General features: G+C 42.1%; 1 protein-coding gene across 1 annotated transcript; it reads right to left on the minus strand.

Annotated features, from left to right (window-relative positions):
• Window positions 1-172: 172 nt before the first annotated feature.
• On the minus strand, window positions 173-18743 carry LOC141004555 (semaphorin-4E). Its single transcript, XM_073476118.1, has 14 exons — window positions 18607-18743; window positions 9147-9661; window positions 8818-8960; window positions 7532-7594; window positions 7056-7154; window positions 5510-5609; window positions 5085-5195; window positions 4743-4894; window positions 3753-3925; window positions 3312-3468; window positions 2989-3211; window positions 1851-1966; window positions 1379-1595; window positions 173-1290 (listed from the first exon to the last, which is right to left on the minus strand). Exons 2-14 carry the CDS (start codon window positions 9253-9255, stop codon window positions 542-544), a joined length of 2412 nt encoding a protein of 803 aa, XP_073332219.1. The 5' UTR covers window positions 9256-9661; window positions 18607-18743; the 3' UTR covers window positions 173-541.
• Window positions 18744-19911: the final 1168 nt, after the last annotated feature.

Raw genomic sequence — 19911 nt, forward strand, 5'->3', positions numbered from 1 at the left:
AAAAGAGTAGTACAGGTCATAGATTAATCATTAACACAGCCTGAACAGTATGTTCCCTGACTGATGAATGCTGTCTTAAATAAACAGTAGGATCCATAAAATGAAATGCATCTGGAAATCAGAGGATAAAGTCTTGCTGTTGACCCCATTTACAAGACTCCAATCACAAGCGTTATCATTGCTGAAATAAAAACTTCATTGTGACAATAAATAGCAGTTGAAAAACAAAAGGTATTGGCTGTACACATATATTACACACATTTGTCATTATACAAAAAAAATACAGCTACAAAAAATGACTTTTCAAGAACTTCCTGGAGTGAAAATTTCCACTAGAAATCCTGACTGAAGTCTCTTCAGTGAACATCAGCTGCCCAGTCACAGTACAGAAATAATAGACAGTGCTGGAAATTGGCGCGGAGAAACGGGACACCAATCAAAGGAATTTATAATGTGAAAAGCTTTTCTACAGTAGCGCATCTATAGGAAGATGATAAGTGCACTGTCGTTGGCCTCGACTGAATTATATACCTCAGCAGAGTCAAATCTCTGACTCATCGTTTATGTATCCCAGACCGTCCAGGCTTGAAATGTTGGCCATAGGTGTGAAGTGGTGCTCCCCGTTCCCTTTGAAGTCAACAGCAGAGTGATTATTATTGGCACTGCAAGGTCTTCCACACTCAGGTCCCAGGAGCTTTATCTCTGAAGTTCTGTTCGGGATGTGCATATACTCGGCTGACTGCCTCTTTGCCTCGCTTTCACTGGAGCGCTGTGTGAGCTTGAGACACCCCCAGCGTCCTTGACTCCATCTCCAACATATGACCCCGATGAGGGAGAGGCAGAACAGCGACAGCAGAGCCACAGCCACCTCCAAACGAGCCACCCTGCCAGTGTCTCTTTGATTCTCGGGGGACAGCAGGTCCTCAGTTTCTGAGTGTGGCTTCAACCCCGGTGCAGTCATATTCAGCGAGTCTGAGGAATTTGTCACTTCATTGCCAGGAGTAGTGCTGTCCCCCACTCCAGTGTAGAGCTGTAATTGATAAACCGCCACAGTCCGGTTGTAAGTCCTGTCGTTGATGTGCTCGACTGAGACGCAGGTGTACAGGCCAGCGTCCGTTTCAGAGGCACTCAGGATGAGGAGGCCCCCGCTGTAGATGTAGTATTTGTTGTCGGAATGAAGTGTTTGGTCAGAGAATCGCCACAGGACCTGCGCCAAGTTGGAGTGGATCTGGCAAGGAAGCTGGATGTTGTTCCCTGGAACCAGGGTAAAGTCCACAGCTGCTACCGGATCTAAAAACACACACACACAAGGTTGGTCCAGCTGCCTACTAATGAGTAACACTCACTTTTTTTTTAACACCCGGTAAAAGGAGCGTACCTGGCTGAGGACACTGTGAGACGTCTCCGTCCTTCAGACTCTGTAGTGTAGTGTTAGAGGTGGATAAGCTGGAGGCGGAGGTGCACTGCTGGGCGGTAAAGTCCCAGGCACAGTAAGGATCCCGGGCTAGGATGCAGTCCACACAAGTCTCATGGCGGCTGCAGTTACTGACCGGCATCTGGATAGCACCAGACTCTGAACCTGCATACAGCTGACCCTGTGTTTGCACACACACACACACACACACACACACACACAGATTAATAAACCATTTAATCTTTATTACCACTGAAGCCTCCCTGCTGCCTGTCATCGGCAGTTAAGTCACAGCTTATTTAAATTGAGATATAAATTTCAACTGAGGCTTGTTGTTCAACATTTGCCAAGAAAAACAGCAGTAAACAACTATGATCTATGATAATGATGAGCTAACAAACCATATTGAACCTGAATTGACCCTGTTATTAGTTACCTTGCTGGACGAAAGGCGCAGGGTGCTGACAGACACGGGGTTTTCATACAGCTGAATCTCCTCGATGATGAACATCTCTCCATTGTAGTTGACAGCCTTCTGAACGTAACCGTTTTCTATCAGGAGCCAAAAAAAGCTTTTAATACGCATATAACACAAACACATTTGTCAATCAACATCCTGGCTTAGATATACCCTCCCATTGTGCCTTTAAAGTTAATGATCAACCAAATTTTGTGGTGGTTTTAAAAGTTGAGTGGGGTGGCTGCTTTAAATTGCCTGCAGTGATGTCACTTAGTGGCTAGGTTGCGTTGTGGGTAATGTAGGCATCAGGTTTTGAAAAGGAAGAAGATGTGTGGAATAAAAAAGGAGATATCTCTGATTCTGCTGTAGCGATTTTTATCATATGTTTTTAAACTGTCGATACCGAGTCCAAGACCTGTTAACACACTGTAATGTGTTACATTGATGGAGTTACCCTTTAACTGTTTTATGGACGTCCTATTTTGAATATACAGACACCACTTTTTTGATAAACCCATACTGAAGTTATGTCGGCTGACAGCCTGATGTTATTCTTTTGTGCTGTGAGGAGCTTATCTATATGTCTTTGTTTTATATGTATGTAACTTATCACCGTAACTGCTAATACATTTATTGTGCACTTAAGGGAACTACACTTTTAATCATTCAAAAAGCCCTGAAAAAACATTTTCTCAATCAGACTCTTACTCTGAGCACTGGGCTTTGGTACTTTTCACATGCTTTTGGTGTTTTTGTCCTTGCTTTTCTCACTGGTTTGAAGCGGGTAGGGCTCAGCTGGAAAAAGGTGATGTCACAAATTTCCGAGCCCCAAACATTTGGATGTAAATGTGATGATAGTCGTACGGTTGATTGGAACAAACCATAAAGTCCAAATAAAAGAGATGAGCTGAGTTTTGAAGGACTGAACTGTTAGTTTCACACTTCAACTTGTTTGACTTTAACTCAAAATTTTACATTTTTGACAAGTTGTCAGGGTCTGTAAGTTTAACCAACCAGAAAAATTTACAAAGAATTCACAAACTAAACTAAGAAGTTAACCGTCTAACAGCTCCCAACATCAGTTTCCTGCTCTACTAGATATCTCATAGTTTACCGGTGCCGATGAACATGACAGCATATCTCTCTCCGTCCAGCGCCAGCACACTGTCCACGACAATCCGAGTCAGCAGAGCTCCCCTCTTGACCAGCAGCGGCCCTCCTGTCAGAGGGCGAACAGCCTCGTCCATGAGGGGGCGGTCCCTGATGAACTGGAGGGTTTTGTCAGGGAGGTCCAGAGAGCGATTCATCCCCATCTTACGTGCCACATTATTGATGCACTGAAATAAAAAACCTCAATTTAGAAATGTGGGTTTTTCAGGTTTGCCTTGTACCCTTTAATATCCTCTTTCACTTCTTTGGCAAAGTATTTAGACTCACCGCTCCCGGTCTGGGGACCGGCACGTCTCCGGTGTACATCACCCACTTGACGTGAGATGTCTCCACTGCAACAGGTGTCTTAAACTTGCCCTCGTTGAAAATATTTCGAATGTCAGACACACGATATGCACATACTGCAGATACCTGGGACAAACTCCTGGAAAACACCAAACATATTTGGTCAAGCAAACTCCCAAGTGTTTGTTTTATTCATAGGATTGTGAAATAAAAATATGAACTGCTTTGAAACTTAAATTACAATGGACATAATGAAAAAGGTCAATTTAAAAAAATCCAACTTAAAGCTTTGTTTTGGACTAATAACTGTGTTAATATAGACAGCTTTTTCATTCTTCCGTATTCACTACTCAGCTCACTTCTTACCTCGTTGCACGTCAACAATAACCCATAAAACCACAGGATTTGATTGTAAGTACTTACGACTGGGGTGTGAAGACAGCGTAGAAGACGCTCTGCCTCCAGTCGTCGTGCTTCAGCAGGAAGACATCCTGGACAATGGGGGGCAGGCTGGGTTCAGGGAGGGAACAATCCAGACGAGCTTTCAGGAACGACGTCCATTTCCTCTGTAGTGTCCGCTGGCCGCCCATATCCCCCTAAACACAGACACAGAGCGCTCTGTCATGTGCAGTTCAACTTAACCACAACAACCGGAGCAGTGTCAGATAGGGAGTGTGAGGCCAAACATAAATCTTCACATAATATACAGAAATTTTATTAAACCTTCTCACTCTTAAAAAAACACATCGATTTATGTTTATTTAAAATATCTGTGACAATGCCAAAGGTCTCGCAGAGAGTTTTTGTCACTTCTGCCACCATCAAAACAATGAAAACAAAAACCGTAGTTTGATGAGGTCGTGAAGTAGCGTGGGATCATGAGGGCTGTTGTTATCATCCTAAAACAACCAACCGATGTGGATAGTAATCTATGGTACGTGACTCGGGCAGGAATGTTGACAGACGAGGTACTTTACAAAAGTTTTAGTCAAGTTACATTTAGTCTCTTTTGCTGACTTCTTTCCTCACTGACGTATCATCTGATGTTTTCCTGGAAATCATAGTGACAGGCGACGAAATGAAACACTGTTTTCTTGAATAAAATTTCAGATTTCTCTTGGTTTGAACATTGTTGGAAACATTTGGGATCATTTGAAGGGGACATATTATGGCAGGAATACCGACGAGGCGTTTCAGGAGCAGTGTTTTCTATGGGAAAGAGGAGCTCCGTTGGTGCAGACTTTGGGCCTTGTAGCTTTACTTTTACATGCACAAGACAATATATAAACCACTGAAGGACAAAAACAAAAAAGCATAATATGTCTTCTTTATGTACACAATTCAACAAAATGTATGTAAAGTCTAGTCTTTTTTAGACCTTTCAATGCAGAAATGTTACATGTTTAATTATACCTTGCAGACACGGGCCACTCGAGACACGACGACTTTGCTGTAGAAGTCGTACTCCATGGCGTTCTCACTGAAGAACAAGTACACCTTGTCATCATCACCGTCAAGGCTATTAAAACTCTCACCCACAAAGTCCGTGTAGACAAAGTTTGGCTCTGGAATCACAAAACACGAAAAAAGGTGCTTAGGTGTTTCTTCTGCCTCCATGTTATGTTAAAGGATATTTACAAATGTCATCAACTGCATCATGCATAAGTAGAGTGTTCCTGTAGGCACCTCCCTCTAAACTATGCACACCATTATGTAAAACATTAAATGGCTAGTTTCTGCAGAGGAGGAACTCACCACTGAGCCAGGAGCTCTTGAACTCGGTGCGGAGAGCCAAGTCGGAGCTGCGCAGAACCACAGGCTCAGAGCCCAAGAAGTTGATGGATGTAGCAGAATACAGGTCATTTCCTGTTGGACAGGAACAAGAGATGAAGGAAAATTCCTGGAGATCCATTATTCATATTAAGTTGGAACAACATCTCATTTATATGCCTTTTATTGGACTGAACCAACTATCTGACTAATTAGTGTGGAGTGAGCAGGTCGCACTCGCAAAGATACTGGCTGACATGTGCAATGCATTTGGTGCTCGGGTCTTGTGGCGAGTGAAATTTGCACACAGTTATCATCCACGCTGATCTCTTCTGTTGGTGCACTTTGAACGTTCAGCAGTATTTTTCTGCTTTGTTCTCTTTGGCAATAAACCTGACTCAGACACTTACCAACCATGAGGGAGGAGTATCTCTGGAAGGGATCAAAAGGACACTTCCCCTTTCCCTCCTCCTGCTTTCCCTCCAGCCTCAGCTGTCCATTAACAAACGTCTGTCGGAAACACAGCCAGAGAGAGGAAAGAAAAAGTTGTGAAGAGAGAGAAAAGAACGAAAACCTGCCATTTTACTCACAACAAAACGCAGACACAGTATCAGGGTACAGGATGAATTACAGGACTTTTCCATGGATCTGCATGTTATCACCCATTTGATTATCTTTATTTACATTATTACTCACCATTTGCTAAAGTAAACAAAAGATACACCCTTTGACTCAGCCTCTGTTTTACATTTTTGTCCAACCGATATCTTGCGGAGGCCAAAGACTGACTAAGAATGCCCATCCCTTAAAGTAAAATATTCCTTGTTTTTCTACACATTCTCCTTGGTGATGCATCAAAGATGGAAGATCCAAATACACTCACTAACAATGACAATTAATTAGCCAACACCAACAGTACAAGGGACAGGCTTAAACCTTTTTTTAAAATCGCAGCCAATACGCCCATTAGAAGGATATATAGCGCAGTGAGACCTCCTGCCAAGAAAATTATGTTGACTGAATTACAAGAGAGGATTCTTAATGTAATTCAGAAAAAGCATATTAAAGGAACTGCTGCTTAACTGCAGCATTCGAGCACAGTTATTGCTGCTTGTCTTATCGAATAAATCGGATGATATTCTATATTTTGCTTTTTGTAAAATAAAATCCCAAAAAAAATTAATTAAAGACTTCTGTTGTTGACTGAAAAGAATTGAAAACACATCAGTGAGTCACGCTGTTGCACTGACTGACTTCCATTATTGTGATTGAAATGGGCACTTTATTTTATTATGAGTCAATCCCTCATCCCTCTCCCGCCCTACTACTGGAAATACACTCACTGTTATGTGTATAAATCTGCAACTTAAAATAGTCCCCAATACATTTAACTTGCAAGAGACATGTGCTAAAAAAAAAGTTGTTTTATGAAAATCATTGAGACTCAAAGGTCCCATATTTTGCTCATTTTCTGGTTCATATTTTATTTTTTATTTATTTCATTTTGTCATATTGTCATATTGTCCAATGCTGCAGGACAATGCTTCTCTTCACCCTCGGTACACTCTGTTTCAGTTCCCGTCTCTTCCTGCTCTGATTGGTCAGCTCTCACAGGCCTGAGCAGGCACCGCCCACCACGTTTCCACATCAGCTCTGCAGGTGTTTTTGCAACCTTGGCCATTCTAGGGGCGTGGCTGAGGTCAGTGACTGTATAGTTGTGACATCACAACTACACAAGTCATGATGGCTCATATTTAGTATTTTAGCACCTAGATCCGCTTTATTCACTAGATCGATCTGTATTTAGATCCGAGAGTGCCTCAACCTTTAAAAATGCAGAACCACTAAAGAAGTAGAAGCCAATGACAGGTTGATAATCGAAGAAAAGGAAAAAGGGCACAGTTTTTTACAGAAACACTTCCTCTGAACTAACTTTATTTTCTGGTGTATACTCACCAAATAATCACAGGTGGGGCTGAAAGCATTTGTGCCACACACATAAATCGTGGTGTCGTTCATTCTGTGCAGGGTTCGGATGTAGTTTCGGCATTCCACCTGCAACAAGATCCAGCAGAGAGAATGCCAAGGTCAGAGCTGTGTTAGTTCAGCCGCAAAAACACAAACATGCCACATACACACACTGACAGCCCTGAATGCCAGGAGTGGAGCTGCTGGCCAAAAGGTCAAGGCTGTGTACATGCATTTTCTTCTCAAGCCTTTATTTGGACATTCAGTTTGAAGCTGTGCGCAGAGCACTTCAAAGAGAATTCAACGTAAAGACTTGAGGAGGAAGAGGAAAAGAGAGCGCTCTCGTATAAATGATTTACAAATGAGATAAACCACAGCGGGGAGTAAACTCCAGTCACCCGTCATCTTTTAAAACCCTAGAAGTGAAAGTTAGAGTGCGCGGTTTTGAAAGACATTACACAAACCTCAGCATGTTTTCCTTTGTACTTGCACTCCCTCTGCTTCTCCTCAGTAACCCGCCAATACACCTGCATCAACAGAGGAAAAGTGTCATGTCAAAGCATGCAGGAAAAGTGTCGCAACCCTGCTGCATCCCGTTTACCCTCACACATTTCATTGTTTGTCTGACATTGAGACCAGTCAGTTCAGTCTGGAGGGGAGTACCTGCAAGCTGGGACACCAATACCAAAACTTCAGTTGCGACTGTTAGCTGTGTAACTACAATGAGGTAGCTGTCTAGAACTCAACAAGACCATTATTCATTCAAATTGCTAATGCAAACAAGCACTGGACAAATAGAGAACAGTGCTGAACTGAGAGCAGTTCTAATCAATCGAACGTGTGTCTGTGAGCATATCTTCAGCCAAAATACACAGTAAAAGATAGCAGAGAAAGATTTACAAAGAAAACACTAAGCAGAGGAATGACGAGAGCTGGTCAAAGGCTTCCAAAAAGTTGGTTAAAGGCAACAAGAGGCTACGATTTGTGTGACACAAACTACTGGTTCTCAACCCGGGGTCGCACGGTGATTAAAGGAGATCTTTTATGCTTTTTTGTTTTTTGTTCTTGTGCATGTAAAAGATCTTGAAAGTTAAAAAGGTGAAGCTCCTCGTCAGTAGTCCCGCCTCCAATTCCGTGACTTTGTGACATCACACTACGTCACCATGTCATAATTTGCATAATTTATGCCTTGTGGCTAGTTTGGCACGTAAGAATTGGTTTAGCACAGCTGCTCTGATCAATTTTGAACCTGAAAATTAGCATAAAATGTCTCTTTTAGAGGGATGAGAATTTGAGGATGCAACAAATATTTACTTCTGTTTCTGAAAATGTGTTTTTTTTTTAAAAAAAAACTTCTTTCAAATTTGTGCCTTTTTCCAGTGAAATACTGGATACTTTTACATTAAGTCCTCAAAAAAAGCATCACATCAAACATGCCTCATTACTTCCATCCACACCACTATAACCTCGCCATGACTCCATTTTAAGGGGTTATAAACTAATAGGTTTGGAAAACACAGATTAAATTAATGATTGGGCCAGCCTTGAGCGGCGTATTGATTATTTGATGAGATGTTTTTAACCACTAATATGGGATCTCATAAATGTTCAATAAATCTCTCAATTTCTTGTCTTTGCATGTTAATAACTAACTGTTCTGCATTCATGTGAGTGTTTATCAGTTATTTTACAACAGCTTTAAAAGAAAACAACGCTAATCAGACCTGCACATTCACTTTTTGTTTCTTACCACAGCCTTTCTGACGGAAATGTTGTTGATGTCCAGAGCATAAATGGCCTCTCTGGCCCCCAGCAGCAGCACATCCAGGTCGTCTCTCATAAGCATAGTGGAGTAGTTGAAGATCCCGTCTTCTCTGAACGTCTTCAGCTCATCTAAACGGGAGAACATTTGCATGACTACTCTGCATTTCATTTTATTCTCTTTTCTACATTTTAGCTGCTGTGAAAAAGGCTCCTGCAACAAAAACAAAATGCAAATTCACTGAAATTTTAGAAGCTCAACTGAGCAGGCACAAAAAAACCAAGCAGCTACACTGGAGTTGTGTCAGTCTGACTTACTCTGGTAGGGGACAGTCTTTCGTGGGATACCGTAGTGAGTGTTGAGTGTGCTAAATGAAACATGGAGCATTAATCCACAGATGAGGCTCAGGGCTGAGAAAAGAGACATGGCTCAGAGTCCTGGTCCAAGTGTGGAAGAGCTGCACAGTCCAGCTCTGCCACAGAATCAACCCAATCAGAGACAGAACATGGTCCAGAGTCTCAGTCCAGATGTTGCTGTTTGGTCTGGTCACTGTCCCGCACATGTGCTGCTCCGGCACAAGTCATCTTTGTTTTTAAAGTTCCTCAAAAGGGAGTTCATCCGTATTTTGAACCAGTTCCTGTGCAGTGAAGCTCAGCCTCCCTCGGTTCAGCTTATAGTCGGTGTCCTACGTGGTGAGTATCTATGTCGGTGTTAGCCTCCAGCGCAGCGCTAATGAGCCACTGGTGTCCTCTATGGAAGGAGGAGCAGAAGCCATGCTGCCCGGCTACTGGTGAGGGGTGCTGGAGGAGATCATCTTCAATGGTAGCCACATCTAGGAAAGATATGCATTCAATTATTAAAGAGCCTCAAGATGAAGAAAGAGTGATTTTAATGCTAAGATTTGAAATGGACAAAATGGATAATATAATAACTTCAAAAAGAAATACGGCCGCTGGTTTACCTCCTTAACCTTATTTCTCTCCACTTTTTCTGTTGTATACTTCACTATTCATGGAGAGGAGCTTCTTAAAGATTTGATATCCCCTCTTCTCATTCATTTTCAAGTGATTATCATGATTATCTATGTGGTGAATTCAGAGTAAGCATGAATGAAAGAACTTGAGCTTCAGATCTTTAACCAGAGAACGGAGACATAAGAACATTGCACTTTCATTAAGATTTGTAGATATAACAGTCCATAAAAAAAAATCTGATCATGCAATTCTCATAATGCAACTCAAAAGCATCTTTCCTTAGACTCTCTCTGCCTGGTAAATGCCTTTCAAACTCCCAAGTTTACCCACTTCTGTAACAGAGGCTTTTCTGCTCGGTTGAAATTTGTATTCTCCGAGCCCGATCCGTGATAACCCTGCTGACCTGGTTATTTTCTCAGACTTTCGAAAAGCTCCCTTCAAAGCCAGAGAAGACATTAAAAAAATGTTTTCACAAGCAGAGTGACATTCCTTGTGACAAGTGAAATGGTCCTTACATATAAAATCGTTGGAGCTTATTCTGCTCACTACCTCAAGTTTAAAAATGTGAAAATAGACAAAAGCTGTGAGGGCAGGGAAACTGTCATACATAAACATGTCTTGCTTGCTTGCTGATATTTTCCCATCCAATCAAAATGTGTTTTTTACGCTAGAAGGCTGTTTTCACATTCATTTGCTGAAAGTGTAAATTTTCTCTGTGCTCATTGAAAATCTGATTTTAAGAGGCGGGCCTATGAGCATGATTTGTGACATCACAAGTAGTTTTAAAGCCAATCCTGGTCCAATACTCGGCATACACCGGCATGATGTAGAAACTTGAAGCCTCCAATGCACCAACACTGAGAATAGACTAACCATGCAACACACACTAGAGGATTTCTATGTATGTGCCTTAAAGGAACAGTTCACCCAAAAATCAAAATTCAGTCATTATCTACTCATCCTCGTGTGGATGGAAAGTCAGGTGAAGTTTTGTTTTTACAGCAAAATAGCATTCTCCTACACAAGTGAAGTAGATGGGGACTTGTTTAAAAAAACATCAAATGGCTCCGTACAGCTCGTACAGCATAATTCAAGTCTCCAGAAGCTCAGAGATCCCAAATTTACATCCTCAAGCTTGTGCACCCACTTCAGATGGAGTGCGTGCTAACGCTTTTTAGCTTAGCAGCTACAATGAAGATTACATCTTAAAATAAGGTGTAAATAGTGACTCGAAGACTTGGATTACACCGGACGAGCAGTATGGAGACATTTTATGTTTGTGTGTTTTTTTCAGTGGGTTATTTGTTTACAATTTAAAACAAGTCTCCGTCTACTTCAGTTGTTTAGGAAAACGCTGCAACACTGTTTTGCTGTGAAACTCAAGAAATGTTTTCTGGACTATGAAACTTCACACTTTCCATCCGCATGGAGCTGAGTAGATAATGACTGGATTTTCATTTTTGGGTGAGCTTATCCTTTAATGTGTGGAGGGGATCCTTTATGTACAGTAGGCAAAACAAGGCCAGACTCAGCCTCATTGTTACATGTGAGCCCCACTCACAGTCATACATATTAAAAGTCATAAAGTTGACAAAGGAAACTGATTCCTGCAGAGTGCCCCGCTGCCCACCAGCCCCCACTCTCTCTTCCTCCTCCACTCTGTGTCTTCCTGTCCTCCTCCCTGATAAGAGCCTGCTTCCTCTGGGCTCAGCGGGGTTCAAGCAGTAGAGGGGGATCAGTTCAGGTTCGGGCATGCATGCAGATCACAACAATCCACTGCTTTGGCGCTCCATCCCTCCCTACGCTGGGATTCCTGCTGAATTGAGACTTACCACTTCTTTGCCGAGTTCGTTTCTGCTTTGACTAACTGAGTAGTGCAGCCTCATTCAAAATTCATCAAGGCACCTTTTCTCAGAATAACACACAAAGCATACTTGAGTCAGACTCGCAAGGTAAAAAACTACACCCTTATCTTCTTGGTGCACACTGCTCGAGAGCAGCCGCACCACACAGCTGCTTTGCAACTGTTATTTAGATTTTTTAGCTCGCAGAGAGAAAAAATACAGCATATTTCATTGAGGTGCATCCTTTGAAACACACACCACAGAGTCCCTGCCTGTTGACAGAAACTAAAATGACAGCATCCCAATTTCCTCGAGAGACAGCCAGGCGCTCGCTCCCCTGAGCCTCAGAACAACCTCACTTTTGAATGTGCGTTTTGCGACAAACTGCCATGCTCCCACCTTGTTGTTACTTGACACAGCGAGACGAGCTGCAGCATGTATACGACTGCTCATCTGTTGTCAGAGCACCAATGTCTTGAGCGCCTTTCCCTTCAGGCTGTGAGGGTGAGGTGACGACGGAGGGGAGGGGTGGGGGTGTAGGCTGAGCGTTACAGCTGAGTGGAATGACTGCAGGTCGTTTCTCACAGAGTTTGACAGACTTCCAAACGGTGCAGACAGGCAGGTATGGCTATATCAATAGAAGAGCACGCAGCAGTTGTCCCTCGTTTCTCTTCCTTTGTTTATCCACGGTCACACTCACACAGGGACATGTGCACGTGTGGACGGGGTCTGAGGGGGGGAGGGACGCACAGCTGAAGTTACAAGTTACCAGCTGCACAGGGGTGAATTTTTCTCCCATAAAAGAGGACCCTTAAATTTAGTCAAGTTAATTCAAGCGTTTATGTTTTCCTCATGTCTGTTTGTTGGTTTGTCACCAGGATAACACAAAAACTACTGAATGGGTTTTCATGAAACTTGGATGGAGGATGGGTCTCGGCCCAGAATAGACCCCATTAACTTTTGGTGCAGATCAGGATAAAGGGATGTATCTAAGAATTTATTTCTTTAACATTGCGAGATAGGGCGTTTTTCTACATTTTCGTCACTTTCTCAGGGAATGATGCGTGGATCTTCGTAGAAAAAAAATCAGGTGTATTTAGCTGGCTGGTATCTATGAGAGTGTAAAATGTGGGGCAGATCCTCATAAAGAAAATTGGATCTGGCTAGTTTAAATATGGTTTCAGACAGGGTGGTTATTGTCAGATGCTATATGGTAACAAATATGATTGAGCTTGATTAAATTAAAGGGGACTATTGGGCCTTGGCAGAGGTATGCACTCTCCTGAGTGCCATTCTAGTTTAAAACCGCTTTCATTGATTTATTGTTTTCAATCTGTGGCAGTGGAACAAGCTAAAAACACCACACTGACATGCTACAATCTTGTAATGTAAATGTATTGTGGTGAACATTTTTGCAACTTATTCACACATGATCCTACAGACAAAGAGCAGCATCATTAGGAGTCGTGTGTTCGGCCACCTGACAGAAGTAAGTCAAATATTTACTCTGCTTTAGGTCTGTTCAGGTCTTCAACGACTCCACAGGGGGAAATGTAGCTCTTTAGCTGCTAAATGCTCCCCTGTCTTCACTGGGTAGTTGCTAGCTTTGGACAGGAGGCTTACAGTTGGCTCATCAGAGCTTTATTTGCTGTGGCTCACAACCAGGTTGCTGCAGAGTTTGTGGGCCAGAAAACTAAAACATTCAGTTATAACAACTAGACTTAAAAACTTTCCTCAGAGCTGAAAGAAGCTGCAGAGTTTTATCTTATAATTCTCTGTAGGTTTCTACCTTTCTACAGTACAGTTAGTCATTTGATGTATTGTTCATAAAAATATTGAGTCGTGCAGCTCTAAGATTTAAGTAAGGTTAAAATATCCATAATGATGCATGAATAAAAACTTTTTATTATCCCATATTTATGTCTCTATGTCCTCCATCATTGCTGTGTGCTTTGTTCTTTTTAATCAGTGAGGAAGGACCCTCCCAGGGACCGTTTGACCTTTTACCTCGTCATTGCCAAAATCCACTTGTAGTGGCGCTCCATCATAAATAGCTGCAGACTTGATGGATGATTTATTAACCATTTGCATTAACAAGTATTGTAAAGTGGCAGATTTTCCTTTCATCTCTGTGTTAAAGGTCTATTTTTTTCAGAACATGGCCAGAGTGTGAAGGTAGCTCTGAAAACATAGGGGGCAGCATTTTGACCTAAGTAACCGATAAGGGCTGCTCTTTGCTAGCTATCTTTGACTGTAGCTAGCTACCGCTGTGGAAAGACAATGTTAACGATGAGTTAACAAGGCAACTAAGCTCGTCTTAGTTCAGTAAAAGAGAGAAACTTGAATTCAGAAGTTGTTCGGTTGTATATTTCTGTTTAGTAAAGAAAATAGAAGTAAGGGTATTTCATTTCTTGACATTTTGCGAGTTTGTTTTGTTCTTTTATTACGCTAGCTGGCATATATCTGTCAGATGAAACTACGGGGGCTATCGTGCTATCGCCTCTTGATGGTACAGAGTGGTAATAAGTGACAGGACAGGCCGGGGCTAGCTGTTAGCATGCTAACTTCTGTAGATATCTCTGAAACACAGAAGTCTTTGTAAGAATGTCAACAGTTAAAAAGTCCGCACTAACAGAAAATCCTCTCTCCCACAGAAAACACTGCTCCTGAAATGCTTTGTCAGTAGTCCTGCCCTCTGACCTAGCACAGCTGCTCTGTTGTTGTTAGCGATGCTGGGTCAGGCATGTGTGAGCTGACCAATCAGAGCAGACTGGGTATTCAGGAGGGGGGCCTTAAAGAGACAGGAGGGGGAATACAGAGCTGCAGGACAGGACAGTATGAGAAAACTGATGGTTTTTTTAATCATTAAAGCGTGTAAACCTATTCTTGTAGTAACCCAAAATAAAGTTATGAATTATGAGCATAATATGTTCCTTTAAACCAACCCTCTGGCCACATCTGAGATGTTGCTCCTTTAATATCTCATCTCAGTTCTCTCTTTCAGCTTGAATCATTGTTTCTTTGACACCTCGTGACCAAAATAACAATAAACCACCACCGTATCGGGTGTGCTTTCTCCCAACTCAAAGGGTGTCTGGTGAAAGACCGGTGTGAAATCTTTTGTTTACAGGGGATCAATGCTGATTCATGTACAGCCAGCAAAACCTGCCCAAGGATCAGTCATTAAACACACAGCTGTGTTATCCCACTCTGTACAACTTCACATGACCCGATCACACACACTCATAATAGAAGAGGAGGAATATTCATGAATGACATTGTTTAGGCACAAACAGAACCTGCATACGATGAAGAACAGTACACTGCTCTTTTTGTTTATCTTGAAAATCAATCTGACACTTGAAGCACCGCTTGCATGTAAATACAGCAGCCACAAAGTCCGCGTCAGGGAAGATGAGCATCTAGAAAACCAGAACAAACAACAAGAGTGTGACTAAAATAGTGTCTTCACATCTCTCTCAGTCCAGATGTAAATGTGAAAATGCATTTCCCGCATGAACAATTTATGCCAAGCAAAAAAAAAAATCCATGAAGGGTCAGCACTGCGGCTGCTGGTGGGTTTTTTACTCATCAAGAAGGAAAGTGTGAACAACTGCAGGTTCAGAGGCTGAACATGAACTCGTACAATAGGCTGAAGAAGCCCTGCAGCAAGTATCTCCAGACACTTCAACTACATGAAGCGTGAGGATATTTATAGTCTGTTCAGGAGCCTCCATCGTATCTACAATACTACCGCGCCACCGTGGATACTCACTATGACTACGTGCTGCAGTTAAACCCTGAAACGTGCGCTGACAAGCATACTGTTGTCACCACCGAATGAACAGTCAAACAGCTGGAGCGAGCCGTGACTGCGAACCTGGCTGTAGTGCACGTCTTCCTTTTGCATCACACTGCGCTGTATGGGTGAGGCCTCCTCGGGCTGTAACTGATTCACCTGAGTGGCTGACTAACTGATTTACAGGTTTGATTCTGGTTGAGTCACTGGCTGGCTGATTGACTGCCTGTTTTGCCCACTGGCAGGCTGGCTAGTGAGCTGGCTGTGACACAGAGAACCATCACAGGGGCCTGAACAGGAAACCGGTTGTGGGAGGGTGTTCACCTTTGACACTCCTTGTGTCACAGCCTCTTGTTGTGAAACACTCACTGGAAAACACACCCCAGTTCAGCAGCTGGTTATATTTTTGCAAGCTCAGATGGCCGAAAACAAAAAAACGTTCTTTCATCGTAATGACAGTAGCCTGCCACCTTTTGTTTTGACTCGCAGGAGAGTTGTAATTAGCTGAAAACAATACTTCAGAAACATGCTGTGTGTACAATTTTCCAGCCTGTTACCACACGTATCATTAACCAACAGTTAACGCGAATAAAGACAACAACTACAAACTTAAAATGCAGCAACCTGTCTCATAAGATCATTGCCTCCGCTCAGACAAATTACTTGTCATTGATGAGACAAGTCTGATGAGTGTGAATGCACGCTCGAATGCACACACTGAGAGACACACACACATACACACACACACACCCAGGCAAGTCTCAGCAGGAGCAACGGCACAAAGGGAAAAATATGAGCACTTCTCTGCCAGTTCTGCTTGTGTTGTGTGACAAGTTCACTGACAGACGTGGAAACACCCAGGAAAACAAAACGTGGCGAGCACTTCAGGTTGGATTTAAAATCAAAGCTGAGGAACTGATTTAATCCGTCACTTTATTCAACTTCACCAACCTACAACAATCATTTCAATACATGCTCATGTGTTGATTGTTTCCTTGATTATTCGATTTATTGTTTGGTCTATAAAATGTCAGATAATAGAGCCAAGGCGGCGCCTTCATGTCTTGTTTTGTCTGATATAATCTTTCGTCCGAAGATATTCACTTTACAATAACATAAAACAAAGAAAAGCAGATAATTCTCACATTGAAGAAGCTGCAACAAGGCAATGTTTGTTGTTTTTGCTAATCCATTATCAAAACAGTGGCCTTGATTACTAGTGAACTCATACACAAATGACTTCACTCCGGCAAGACGATCTTAAAAGTAGCAGATACGAAACTATCAGAAACAAAATGTTGTGAATCAACAGCGAAATATGAAAAACTAACTGATCGTTCTCTTCACACCAGAGCGTCAGGCCGCCTGCTTCAAGAGATCACATCTTAAAAAACTGCCTACACGAGATTAAAAATATCATGTCAGCCCGTCACGTGCCGTACACAACCATCAAACTGCTCCTTCCTGCTGTGGTGCTCCAGAATTGTGTTATCAAAAGTCTAAAAGCCACTGATATGAGACCCACAAACATGTGTATGTTTTGCAGTGATTGAGAGTAATTAAGTGCATTTACAAGTACTGTACTTAGGAACAAATTCAAGGTACTTGTACTTTACTTAAGCATTTCCATGTGATGCAGCTTTACGCTTCCTCTTGTCTACATCTCATAGGTAAATATTGCACTTCTTACTCTGCTTTTTATCTCTCCTTTACAGTGAAAACCGTACAGGTACAGTTTGACTTTTTCAGATAACCTGGGGGGTACTTTTAAGCTAAACAAACAATTTAAAACCCTGAAAACAGGTTGTTTTCCTCATGAAAAGCTTACTTTATAGAGATGAAGGACAGCAACGTGACAAACATATGATGATCATACAGAATATGAAGCGTTGCTGTAGACTAAACTACCCAACAGTATATAAAGTAGTTCAAATGAGCTCAACCGTAAACATCTACAGCACGAAAATACAACATACACATTAATACAGAAGTATTATGAATGCAGGACTTTTACTTGTAGTGTAGTATTTTTGCAGTATGGTTAAAGTACTTTTACTCCTTCATCCTGTTACACTGACAAACACTCAGCTAAATGTGCTGATGAACAGGAGCAGAAACACACCGGTTTATAATCAACATGTGCATCAGTGATGCTGCGATTTAAACTGACAGTGTTTTCCCTGTGTAGTAGATCAACCGTGTGCAGGCTGGATGCATACAGGACAGCCACACACTTACATAAAGCAGGAGGAGTTCAGGAGAAAATGTACTTTCTTTTGGCTTGAGGAGGCATTTGAGGACTGATCATTGACTGACCATTTTTCATTGACTACTAGTGCACATACAGCGGGGCAAAGCAAAAGGAAACTTGCATCATCTCCAGCTCTGACCACAGAGTACCAGTGTATTATTTGTGGTGTGGCGGTGCAGCCTCGCCTCGACACCCTGTGACCCCACTGAGCTGCAGTATGACAGCTAAAATTGGTCAATCCCCCGAGTAAGTGCACTGCCAGCACTTAGTATATCCTCTGCTCGCTCAGCCAGACACACATCATGTGCTAAAAACTCTCACCATGCAGAAAACAAGTCATCTTAACCCTTATATCAAGCAGACAAACACAAGAATATTGAAGTTTTCCTTTAGTGAATTATTAATGTGGCTGCATAGATTTCCCAAACAGGAATGCATTTTTTTATGGACTGTTTGCAAAGAGATTTGTCCAGTTGTAGGTGTGGTTGGTCACTTGTTTTCAATGGATACAATGTGTGTACTTAAGCTTAATAAATGCAGTCTGACTCGTGCTCCAAACCAACAGATCCGCAGCTCTCACTCTTGTCCTGCAGCCTCAGCAGGGACCCTACAAGTTTGAGCGTCTGTCTCCTGTTAAGTGTTTGTTAGGCAGCATTAACGCACATCCTACTACTGCTTAGTCTAGCTTTCTGCTATTATTAGATTAGGATCTCCTATAATCTTAGATAAGACAGACAAGTTACAGTGCCCTCCACAACCACACCACCACCACCACCACCACCACCACCACAGGTTGCCCAAATCCAATCCCCCCCTCCACAACAAAAAAAATCATAATCCTGCGGGACGAAGCTGCGCACAAACAAGCCGAGAAGTCACAACAGCGGCTCCGGTCCGCATCAGACTCACCGGGAGCTGCCAGGAGTCAGGATCTACATGAAGCTCCTGTTGGTTTGTCTGCTCTGGGATCCGCCTCGACGCTTTCTGCTCCACCTGTAACGATCACTGCTCATCTAACTCCTGCAGGGAGCGATTATCTGGCAGCTCTCTCTCTCTCTCCCTCTCAGCGGTAGGCACTGCCTGGTCATGTGACTCTTGATTGTACCTCTCGCAAAACACACTCACTTGGCAACCAATCAGCTGTGACACCGCCAAACAAAAACCATAATACTTTTCTAATTTGTTTTTATTTTGATTCAAATGTAACATCAACTTGTGACATTGTGGCAGGATGCTGTCAACATCATATACTAACATTCAAGAGGTTAATAACTGTACAGCCAAAACAAAAAACAAAACAAAACAGCATCTGAGATTGAATATAAACAATAATAAGCACACTTCATAGAAAAACATGTCAGTCAAATTCACTTCATTCATACAAGAATAAAACATTTGGCCAGTTTTTGCTTGTTTACTACACACAAGCTGCTGTTGGCAACATATTGAAATATTATCAGGTGTTGAAATACATTAAAGAAAAGAAAAAAAAAACAACTTTATCCTTTAAAAGTGTCCACCGTCTGCCATCTAGTGGCCGATTATAGGTACTTTACAAGAAGTTCTCAGAGGATATACTGTACATTTCCAGTTTAAAGGGCCACTATGTAGTTTTAGAGAAGAAATTCAAACTTTACAATATTTATGAGGTAATAATACAAACTCAGAAATATTCATTTTTTCCATAACTGAATAAACAAGCTGTTCTCAGAGGAGAATAAGGTCACTGTTTGAAGCTAGAATGGTGGCAGGGTCCGCCACATATAGACAGAGTAAAACAGTATGAAACTGTGTTGTCCTTTAAGGTTTATTCAGTCATGAAAACAAAGAGAGTTTGTTTATTTTGTTTTTTTAAGGCATAAAAAAATAAGTCAAGGAAAATCTTTCTCTTCTGATAAATATTTCATCCCCCAAACTACATAGTGCATCTTTAAGAGAGGAGCCAAATAACATCTGATAAAATAAGAAACGTGATAATATAACAGACATCTCATTCAACTTTCACTGCAGTGAGTACAATCTGTGAGTACAAATGAGGAGGGGCTGAGTAAGAGAAATGTGAGGTCCATGTCTTCTTCAGTGTCTGTATCTCCTTGTGTCGTCGTCGTACCTCTTGGGACTCGGGTTTCGGAGGTTTTGAGATGAAGAAGCCGTCTTCAGGGTGTCCGCCGGCATCCTCGGCCGAGGTGAGGGCTGCTTGTTGACCACAGGACG

This window comes from Pagrus major, chromosome 11 (genome assembly GCF_040436345.1).
Source record: "Pagrus major chromosome 11, Pma_NU_1.0".
Lineage (NCBI taxonomy): Eukaryota > Metazoa > Chordata > Actinopteri > Spariformes > Sparidae > Pagrus > Pagrus major.